The sequence below is a fragment of the Haliaeetus albicilla genome, chromosome 12, assembly GCF_947461875.1.
Source record: "Haliaeetus albicilla chromosome 12, bHalAlb1.1, whole genome shotgun sequence".
Lineage (NCBI taxonomy): Eukaryota > Metazoa > Chordata > Aves > Accipitriformes > Accipitridae > Haliaeetus > Haliaeetus albicilla.
This window is the reverse complement of record NC_091494.1, coordinates 37,782,211-37,792,800: the sequence shown is the minus strand read 5'-3', so window position 1 is coordinate 37,792,800 and position 10,590 is coordinate 37,782,211. Positions and strand designations below refer to the sequence as shown.

Sequence of the window (10,590 nt, the reverse complement as noted above, 5' to 3'; positions counted from 1 at the left end):
GCAAAGGAGAGAAAATTTACTTGCATTTACCACAACTGTGATTATGCAATCTGTATCTAGCAGCCAAAGGCAAATGAAATAATTAAAATAAACTTATTTTCTCATGTTCTTCCAATAATTTACATGCTCCCTCCAAACCAGGTCAAAAGCAGTAACTCATGACCTTTCTAAAGCAATCTTCCTAGCAGACTGGATTATGTACATCCACAAACGAAAGGGAAAGCTAACAAAGCAGACAGACCGAAAGCATTAATCAAACAAATGCCATTATGCTATTACTTTGCATTCTCAATCACAGTATTGACTTGTGTCATGCTTTAACTTGGTTTTTACTCTTTCAATGTACAACAGTCCAAAGCTAACGCAGAACTTGGGTTACATATTTTCTCTAGAAATGGAAGCTGACACATCTGGTTTTTTTGTAAAAGCAAATAAAAATCATGAATTTCTATCATTACCCTGAGAATAATCTAGTTGAAAAAGTAAAAAATATACCACTGTTCCCAGAGGTAAGACTCTCTTCTGATATGAGGCTTGCTCTTGTAGAGATATGTGTATTTTCAGAACTTGTGAACACCTGACATGAGTTTGGTTAACTACTGTTTTCTTCCAGGCTTGCATCAGAAGATGCACTCCCATTACTCCCACTCTTTCTAAAAGATCTTAAAAAGATTGCAGTTTAAAATTACAACCAAATATTCTGTGCTCACCGAGGGCTTTGTTTAAGCAGAAAGGTGAATCCTCTCTAGCAGGGAGTAACCTTGTGATGAGACAGCATCTGTCACAGCGTCTAGAGCTGCACAGCAGGACAGCTTGGCTATGCGAGGAATGCATATGCTTATCTCATGCACTTTTTTTTTAAAGTTGTAGCGACCATGGTTTCGTTAGCACGTAATCGTTCTGGGGAAGGATCTTTTTGCTTATAGGCAATGCGCTATATGGTGTTCAAATATACAGAGGTCAGTCCCTAGAGCCCGCAGAGCCTGCATCTACACACACAAGAGGGGCAGAAGGGTAAAGTGACACACCACAGATTAAGGAGCAGATCAGTGATGGAAGTGGGAACACAAAGCAGCCTTCCCCGTTCCTGAAATGTGAAGAGCTCCACTGGCATAATTTGGATTGCTCACATCCATTCAGTGATGAAAATTTGGCCCTTTGTAGTCTTTTCTCGATGAGTTTAACTCTGTTGGCGTTAGTGGTGTTACAGTCTGATGAAAGAAAAGCCATTGATATTCTAAGTACCGCATCAATTAGATTTGCTCCAGGTAAGGTGACAGAAGATAAAATACCAATAGCCTTTCTTCAACAAAATTGTCACTGTTCTTAACACCAGTGGAATTCAATTTGTGGTATCATTATCAGGAACATTTGTCAAAACAAATCACTCAGACCAGTATGGCTTGTTTCCAGTGTCATGTTTTCTGCAATAGAAACACCCACCCCCCCCCCTCCAATTAAAAGTATGGCTCAAGGCTATGCATTTCCATTATTAAAAAGCAAAAAATTATTTTTATTAAACCAGACATGACAAACTTCTTAACAACTTAAGCAGATATAAAGTAGTACGAAGCTTACTGCTCCCACCTCTTTTTATTAGTTATTATCAGTAATACAGCACTTGTTCAAACAACTGCTCCTCCATCCCTTCATCAAAGAAATCTATGCATTGTTCAGCTTCCTGAACTCATCCCCAAGGCTTCTACCCCTCTTTACCTTAAAATTCTGCTGCTGTGCTGCTTTTAATGTTTCTGAAGGATTCATATAGAAGAATGGTACTATTGCTTCTCTTGCAAGTTCTCTGCCTTTCGAGAACATACTCAGGGAAACACAAATTACTTTTTACTTCCAGAAAAATCTAGGAATACTGTAACCACTTAAGACTCCATAAAATCTAATTATCAGTAAGTAAGAATAAATTTTCAGGAGATATCATTTGTTATTTTATGCAGCAAACAAACAAAGATTCTTTTTCAAACAGCTAGTAAACTACTCTATTCTGGCAACATTATTAATCATGACTCACCTTTCCTAAAGGAAGTTTTGTAATGCTTTAGCAACTGAGATGGGTTACAGGGTAATTTAGCAGAGGACAAAAAGATTTGCAGAATCTTCAGAAGCACAACTCACAAGATCTTTTTGTTCTAAATAAAACAAAGGTCTTTTACAAAAATCCTATACAAGTCAATTATGTAACTATGGCCTTTCAGGTTCACTAACCCTAAAAGGTAAAAATTCATTATGATACTAAGGATCACAGTCAAGAGAATGCTGTATCGTATAGCATGAACGAACACTTACTTCTGATCTATCCAAAACCACTAATTATTCAAAATACATTTTGCTGATCAGGTCATAAAGATTAAAAGAAAACACATGTCATTATATGGCAATTGTTAAACATGAAAAAAAGCTTGAGCAACATTGTAATTATGAAGAAGCATGAACGGTTTCAGGCTAACTCCTTCTGTAGAGAAGAAAGGTATTATTTAAAGTTCAGGTAAACCTCAATTAACATATAACCAAGTACATTCTTGAAGCATTGTGCACTGATACTGTCTCCCAGAAAGAAAATAAATAAGTATAGAAAATTATAGTCTTCCACCATCATGTAGCTGAAGTGCAGTTACATGCACCTTTCATGTTCACCTCTTATGTGAAAAATTGCCTTTGGAATACAGTGATCTAGTAACTAGTCATGTAATATACCTTCCACATCAATCTAGCAAGCCATAGCTGTTTTAAAGATGTATCTTTGTATTACACACCCTGTATTTCCATCAGACAAGCAGAGTGTTTGCTTCTTCAGATCCCAGTAAAAAGCAAGTTAATTTTTTTATGTTTTGTGGGTTTGTTTTTCAAAAAAATCAAGTTATTTATGAGGTGGCATAATTCAAAATCTATGCTAAATTGTCTGACAACTGATACTTTTGAATACTATTTGCTGGGTTCTATTGCACAAGCACAGCAAACATGGTAGTCCAGCAAGAGCTGTCTGTGCCTGGTTTTAATTATGGTTTTGATGACAGTGTTGGCATGGTTACTTGGCAGTTTGGGAAGGGTCTGGAGTTATGATTTTTCAATCACAACTGAATCTGTGCTTGCCATTCAGAATCTGATCCAACTTACAACTTTTAAGTGGATAACATTACGGTTTATAGAATGAATATAATTATCATTATACATCCCACGGCATTAGTAAAAAAATAAGATGGTTCCAAAGCATTACATATAAAGCATTAAAGGCACACAGACATAGTATTCAGAACAAGTGACGCATTATAATACATAAACTCTATACAGTGTCTTATGTCACTGTAGGTACCCTAGATGTACAAGGAAGTAATCTGCTATATACCTCACAAGTATGCCTTCATAGCTGCAGAAGCATTAAGGAATTTCTGTGCAGGGTTTTATCTTTACAGAACCAGTCCAAACCAAGTGCTGATGAACTTAATGAAAAGCTTAAGAGCTATTTCTTCCCCTTATGTGTAAATTCACTGTTGTTGGTATTAGCTTTTCTAAGATATTGCTTCAGGCTGTTTCACTATCAAAGTTATTTTTGTTTAAGGCTTCATCAAAACAAGATCCTACTAAAAAAACTGCAAGAATTTTCATATTAAAACCCAGTAATTGTTGTATTCCTCAGAGGGTGGGGAAAGTACTTACTTTTTATCTGTATTTGTTAGGGGATCTGTACTGGACATCTTCTTAGGTGCACTATTTTAATAAAAGTTCAAAATGAAGAATTCTGACACATGAAGCACTGGCTCGTAACCAGGATAATAACTGCTGTAAAAAAGGAGAAACCACTTTTTGAAATTTACATGGCGATGTTTATTTTCAGACACCAACAACAATTCTTATTTATTACTGACTAGCTGAAATCAAGTGGGAAAAGGGAACTTTCACGATAAAACAGATACACTTCATTGCTGAAAACAATAAGCAGTTAACAACTCGGACTTCGCTGTATATTGTACCAAAACACCTGACAGCCTAACTTCCTCTTAATTTATGAGGTAGGAATTTGGGTAAACCTGAAGCCCCCGTGATTAAAATCTTCTAAAAAATGCAAGTAACTGAGATTACAATTCCAGGATAAAGTAACTTAACTGCTAAAGACAAAAACAATCTCCTTTTTTTCCAGCAAAAGTTACTTGGGGAGGGAATGTTGTTTTGAGGATGATGAGGTGTTTTGTGTGTCTTGCTTTCTCACATTTTTTTCTAACTTAGGATGCAGTGTCTATGGAATTCTCACATGAAGTATGTAAGACACAGGCCATAACGCTCACAAACTGGGGTTATGTACCACTAACGCAGCAAAACCCCAGTAATTCACATTGTATTTTTATTAGCGCATACAACAGGTCAACAAGACATACAACCCTAAAAGTACTGAGCTACAATCATTTGCAAAATTACTGCAAAAGCACTAATGCAAAAGTATCTGTTTGTATCAGTAGCAAATCTTCGTGACCTCACGAGCTGTATGGCTAAACCCTCACATGGCCACAAACCAGAAAAGGTCTTAGCCCCAAGACACGGTACGAGGGGCACAAGGAACTCTCTGAACAATGCACAGGCAAAAGATGGCCACAGGTGCTAGTGGTACCAGTGACACCCTACCAACCTGGGCTAAAATAAAGTAGGCTCCCTAGCTCCACAGTGTCAGCCTCCACAAAAACCACACTGACTGATTCCTGCAGGTCCGCATTTCTGCATTAAAAAAAAATGTTAAATTCACTTTAGAATACCACAAGTTTTCCTGCAGTAAACGTTTTCAGACCTCTTGCTAAAGGATCAAAAAACCCGCCATCTAAATAGAGGAAACACCACAATATTGCTTCGCTCCAGGCTTTACCAACACAACTAAATGGCAAACGATTCGCTCTGGCCTTTATCAACAAAACTAAATGGGAAATGAAGAGCTGCCAAAGTCACTGCGTGATTCATGTTACTGGAACCAGCACGAGAGAAGAAGAGCAGTGATCTAAAGCAATAAAGTCAAGTACTGATACAGCAAAGTTTGTTACAGTGCACGGGACCAGTCCTGTGAAAAAAGGTTGTGTTTGTGAATTTGCTTGACCTTGCCCGTCCTGAAGTTACCGCTGTTTACAAACAGCGCTCAATTGCTTTTTGGCATGTCAATATTTGTGCCTAAACAAAAACAAATCCCTACACAGGACAGTACGAAGAAATGAAACTGATCAGGAACCGAAGCACCGCTGCGAAAAACAAAAAAAACCAAAATCGGTGTCCGGCGGACAGGGAGACCTGCAGGAAAACAAAGGGATGGGTCTCCCCCTCTCTGCCCAAACACCCTCGCACCACTCGGTGCAGGGCACCGTGTGCTGCCGGGTCGCTGCCTGCAGAAGCACAACGCTCCACGATGAGGAGCACGGGCAAAAAGGCGACTTTGAGCACTCGGTCGTGGGCTCGCAGCCCCCGAGGAACCAGCCAGGAAGGTTCCCGTGTCCACCAGCCCGTCCTGCGGCCCGTCGGTGCGCTCCTCCCCGCACAGCACCCCGCTGAGGTACCTGGAGAGGAGAACCCCCTCCCCCCCCCCCCCCACCCCGGCTTCGCTCGGTTAACCCGCTGCTCGCAGACTTTCCGGTGGTCCCGGACAAAGCCTGCTCGGTGCAACGGCGGCGCAGAGGCCACCAGCCCCGGCAGCGTCCCCGGCAGAGCCCGGGGCTACAACCCGCCGACCTCACGGGCTGCGACAGTTACCTCCACACGCAAACCACCGCCCTCAGCGGTCTCGCGGGGGAGGGAGAGACAACCGGCGGGAACCGTCCCCGTCCCCCCCCTCGCCCCGCGCCTCAGCGCCGCTCTGAGGGACCCCCCTCAGCGGCCGCGCTCCCTCCCCTCAGCGGCGCGATGGCGGCCCGCCCCGCTCCCCCGCCCCCGCGGCGCAAGCCCCACCGCCTCCTCGGGAAGGCGGACGCGGAGCGGCCGCCCCTCACACCGCCGAAGGGGCGTCGGGCAGCCGGCGAGGCCAGGCCAGGCCGGGCCAAGCCAAGGGAGGCGAGGGGAGAAGCAGGCAGCCCCCCGCGCCCCCCGCCGCTGGGCGGGGAAGGCGGCGGAGCGATGGGAGCGCGGACCCACCCCGCCGCCATCTCGCGAGAAGAGCGGCGCTCCGCCGCCCGCCCCGCCCGGGACCGGCAGCCGTGCCGGGTATGGGGCTGTGCGGGCGGGCTTGGGCCCGCTGCGGGGGCCCGGGCGTTCTCTGGGGCCTGGCGTTGGGCCGGGCCTTTCCCCGGCCGTGCCGTACCGGCGGATGGGAGCCCCCGCGGGCGGAGGGGACGGCTCGGTACGGTCTCTGGGCGGCGGCGGGCGGCGGGGTGCCGGCCCCGCGGGGCGTCCGCGGGCTGAGGAGCTCCAACCCCTTCACCCGCAGGCAGGAGGAGGAATGGCGGCGCCGGAACCGGTCGGCGCTGGCCTACATCGCCGCCGCCGCCGTGGGGATGGTGGGCATGTCCTACGCGGCCGTGCCGCTCTACCGCCTCTACTGCCAGGTACGCGGGAGGCCGCCGTGGCTGCCAGCCCCTTCCCGCCCGCGAAGGGCGACGGGGTCGGGGGGCGAGGGGCCGGCGCGGGTCGCTCACCGCCTTTCCTTTCTGTCAGGCCACGGGCCTGGGCGGAACGACGGCCGCGGGCCACAGCTCGGAGCAGATCGAGAGCATGGAGCCGGTGCGGGACCGGGTCATCAGGGTCACTTTCAACGCGGACGTGCATTCCAGCATCCAGTGGAACTTCAGACCCCAGCAGAGCGAAATCTACGTGAGTGACTTCGTTTGTGCCCTGGCACAGCACCGCTCGCACCTGGAGGTGAAGGCGTCGGGTTTCGCCTCCTGCGTTTTTTGTCACACCTCGCATCCTGATGGCGCAGATCCATTGGTTTGCGTATTTGGGCCCCGGTCTGGAAGAACACACAACTGAGGGCACGTTAGGCCAGTGCGCTCCCTCAGTCCTTCCGCGTCAAGAGTTTAATTTTCGGTGCAGGTCAGGAAGGCAGGGCTGATGTCTCCTTCTGCCAGAGGTCAGAATGTTTATTGCCTCTTGGGGTGTAGTTAAAATATAGTTGCTCCCCTGCCATCCCATCAAGCTACCAAAATTGGATTGCCATCAAAAGTATGTTTATATATACCTGTGGGGTTTCGCCAGACTTCCCCCCTAGTGCTTTCTCTTCTTGCCCCTACCGTTGTAGAGCTGTTTCTATATTTTAAAAAAATGAACATTTTAATCTAACTTTGCTGTTTAAAATTAGTTCTTAATAAAAACACTCAGGAGTCATTGGTTTCCGAGTCCAGTACTGAAAGAATTATAACCTCAAAAATTAAGTGTACACCATATATAAACCTGCATATTAGAAGAGCTCTGTATGCTGCTAAACTGCTGCAAATAATAGAAGTCTTCAGTGGCAAACTGGTTAAGGTTAAAAATGCACACGTATAACATTATTGATGCTTTTAATTTTGAATGGGGGTGAATTGTCTATAAGCAAAATATTTGTCAAGTAACCAACTTGAAACAGCAAAAGAGAAAATGAACTAATTCTAGCTAAAGTCTGAAGAACTCTGAGGGATGCAGTGGATTAAAAATGACCATGCAATTACTTTATACAGGTGGTACCAGGAGAGACTGCATTGGCATTTTATAAAGCGAAAAATCCTACTGACAAACCAATAATTGGAATCTCTACCTACAACGTAATACCCTTTGAAGCAGGACAGTATTTCAATAAAATACAAGTAAGTGTGAACAAAGCAAAGACTGCATTTTTCTTTACATGAATGAGAATCGTTATCCATACACTAACTTTTTTCTCATTTTAATCCTGGATACCATTCTTTGTATGCCAACTTTTTAAGAAAATACCTTGATTTTTTCAAATGACAGTGCATCAGTTCATTCTTAGCCTTACTGTCTTCATAACAAGCTGCAGTACATGTCCAATTAGAATGGCTCCCAAATTAATGATATTTAGTACCACTGACTTTGAGGGCAAGTGGTAACGAGATGAGCTAGCCTGGCCAATTTGCATGTTTGGACACTTCATTAAGAGCTAATTTTTTTTTTCCTGTAACACAAGAGAAACAGAATTGCTGTCTTGTTGCTCATATGGTTGATCCTTCCCAGGATTCTAGGAATGTACAGAGAATGAGAGTTCATTTTAAAAGATGAATCTTTCTGTCATGTTGGCAGAGACAAAGTTTACCATAGCTACTGTTGTCTAATTGTTGTTGTTTTTTTTTTTTTTCCTTCCCCCATGCAGTGTTTCTGTTTTGAAGAACAGCGGTTAAATCCTCAAGAGGAAGTGGACATGCCTGTCTTTTTCTACATTGATCCAGAATTTGCAGAGGACCCTAAAATGGCTAAAGTTGACTTAATCACTCTCTCTTACACCTTTTTTGAAGCAAAGGAAGGACAGAAGTTAGCACTTCCTGGATATCAGTAATGGGCAATCTCTGCACAATCTGACTTCTGCTACCTGACTACCAGTTTTGAAACCATTTTTCAGCAGAAGGAAAAACTGCAGGAGTACTGTGCAATACAAAATTATATCATTAAACCACCATGGGCACATGCTGCTGTTACAAAAGGATGTATTTCTATTTAAAAAAAAACCACCCAAACCCACAACTTATGTAGTTGGAATATTATTTCTTAGGGATAGTATTTTTTCATCAGACAATAGAAGGGAATGTGCTGTTCCTGGAGGGGAGAGGGTTTTCTCAAGCCATCTTTTTTTAAGATGATACATGTTAACTGAACACTGTGAGGCAAATTTTTAAACCCAAGTGTAAACTGAGATCTTCATTTAAATACAGAGGAAAAAATCACTTTATTAAGCATCTAAAATTGCATTGCTGGCTCTGAAGAATAACTTCCATGAAAGTTACCTTTATAAAAAGGTAAAAACTACCAGGTAATCAGTTCACAAAATCTCAAAAACTAAACAAAGTTAGACTGTATTGCTATGTAACCCTCACATGGCACAGGAGGACATGATGATTCAGAAGATGATGCACCCTCTCGAATTATTACTGAATCAGTAGTTTGTTTGGTAAGAGCAGACTGCTCTAAAACTGTTATCATTTGAATGAGGAACAGTAATTTAAATGTAAGCACATCAAATGTGTGGTATGGTGTCCATTTTGAAATACCGTATTCAAATTTTGATGTTGTGTTCAACTCATTTCAAATATCTGTACTGCTAATGACTGCTCTTTCACTCTGAGAGGGCTGTACAGTGGGCACCTCTACACAGAGACAAGCTCGGCTCGTGTATGAAATGCTCTGAAGGGAAAGGCAGTATGTAAACAACTGCCCTGAATTGCAGGCTAAATTAATAGCAAAGGAGTCTCCTCAAGAGCCAAAAGGAAAATCAACTCCATTCAGAGCTTAAGTCTGACAAAGCCTGCCCAGCAGCACAGCAGTTGTTCAGAGGTACTGTTTACCATCAGAACACGTAAGCCTGTATTTATGTAACTTTTGGTCATTATCTGTGGGGTAGGCATAATAACATTTTATCATAGCTTTGCAAATGAGGAGTGAGTTGCAGAGCAAGTTTAAGTAAGTGACCTACTCATTTGCAGACAGGAATTAATCTCAGCCCAGTATCTCATCTGCTAGGCCAGTTCTTTCTACCCCTTTCAGCAGATGAGATCTAACAAAGTAAGACTAATGTTGGTTTGTTTGGACTCTTAAAAAGGTAATGGGTATATCAGAAATAACTTCCAGTTACTTCAGGCTCAATTGTGTTTGCATACAATAATTTTAAAAGTGCTTTTTTGAAAATAAATGGGTGCTACCTTTAAAATGCATTACTGTACCAATTATATGTGTTGTTTAAACAGATTCTGGATGACATGTCAGGTCTTCACTGTGTATTTATTAAAGTTTTAAAACTTTTCATCTCTCGAATGCAATTTACCCAGCAAAACATGTAGAGCCCACAGAAGTGAAATACATCTGTATGAAGCTAGCAGCAAGCTTTATCATTCCAGTTATGCTGTGGGGGCGGGGGGAGGCAGAAATCAAGACAAATCTTTGAATCCAGGCTAGGAAAAAAAAAAAAATATTACCTGGGTTGTCTTTAGTCCCTTGTCTTTTTGAAAGTTCAACTGATGATGGGAGTTTTCCACACATTGCTTTATTGTGGCCATGTGCTTCAGAAAAAAAGGAATATCCCCCTGGCAAGTCCCAGTTTCATAAAAATGGGGGGGTTTCCCCCCCCAAGTTTGAAAGCTGAACTTTGCACAGAGGCTGAGCCCTTGCCAACTAAAACAAGCTCTCTAATCTCAGTAATTAGCCGGTTCCCTTTCATCTGTGACCATTTTGCTTCTTTTAAATATGGAAAAGTTCAGTTAGCAATCATCCATTATGGATTACCATACTGAAATAGCCTATTTTAATTTATTACACTTCAGCGTGCTAGGGTTTTACCAATACAATTAAGCTGTAGGGAAAAAAATCAATCATCTACCTCAAATCCTATTTTCAGCAGTATTCTCAGGCTGCTGTCCAGACCATTGCAAATAATGCAAGAAAAATAAGAATAAAGCAGCTTACGTTTTCATC

The 10,590-nt window shown here is 43.1% G+C and overlaps 2 protein-coding genes across 9 annotated transcripts in view; one reads left to right on the top strand and one right to left on the bottom strand.

The window, feature by feature from the left end:
- The window catches only part of STXBP4 (syntaxin binding protein 4), a 76,218-nt gene extending 70,148 nt beyond the window's left edge, over positions 1–6,070 (bottom strand). Inside the window, exons 1-3 of one of the 8 annotated variants that reach the window (XM_069799208.1) lie at positions 5,929–6,070; positions 4,634–4,719; positions 3,670–3,792 (exon numbers count right to left, since the gene is read on the bottom strand). In XM_069799208.1, coding sequence (XP_069655309.1) covers positions 3,670–3,707 — 38 coding nt within the window. In that variant the 5' untranslated portion in view covers positions 3,708–3,792; positions 4,634–4,719; positions 5,929–6,070. Of the gene's footprint in view, positions 1–3,669; positions 3,793–4,633; positions 5,537–5,575; positions 5,707–5,733; positions 5,833–5,928 lie in introns of those variants that run through there. The other 7 variants (XM_069799206.1, XM_069799211.1, XM_069799209.1 and 4 more) reach the window with 7 other exon arrangements.
- COX11 (cytochrome c oxidase copper chaperone COX11) lies at positions 6,040–9,922 on the top strand. Its single transcript, XM_069799223.1, has 4 exons — positions 6,040–6,521; positions 6,631–6,786; positions 7,632–7,757; positions 8,282–9,922. The coding sequence occupies exons 1-4, from the start codon at positions 6,183–6,185 to the stop codon at positions 8,462–8,464; spliced, it is 804 nt and encodes a 267-aa protein (XP_069655324.1). The 5' UTR covers positions 6,040–6,182; the 3' UTR covers positions 8,465–9,922.
- Positions 9,923–10,590: the final 668 nt, after the last annotated feature.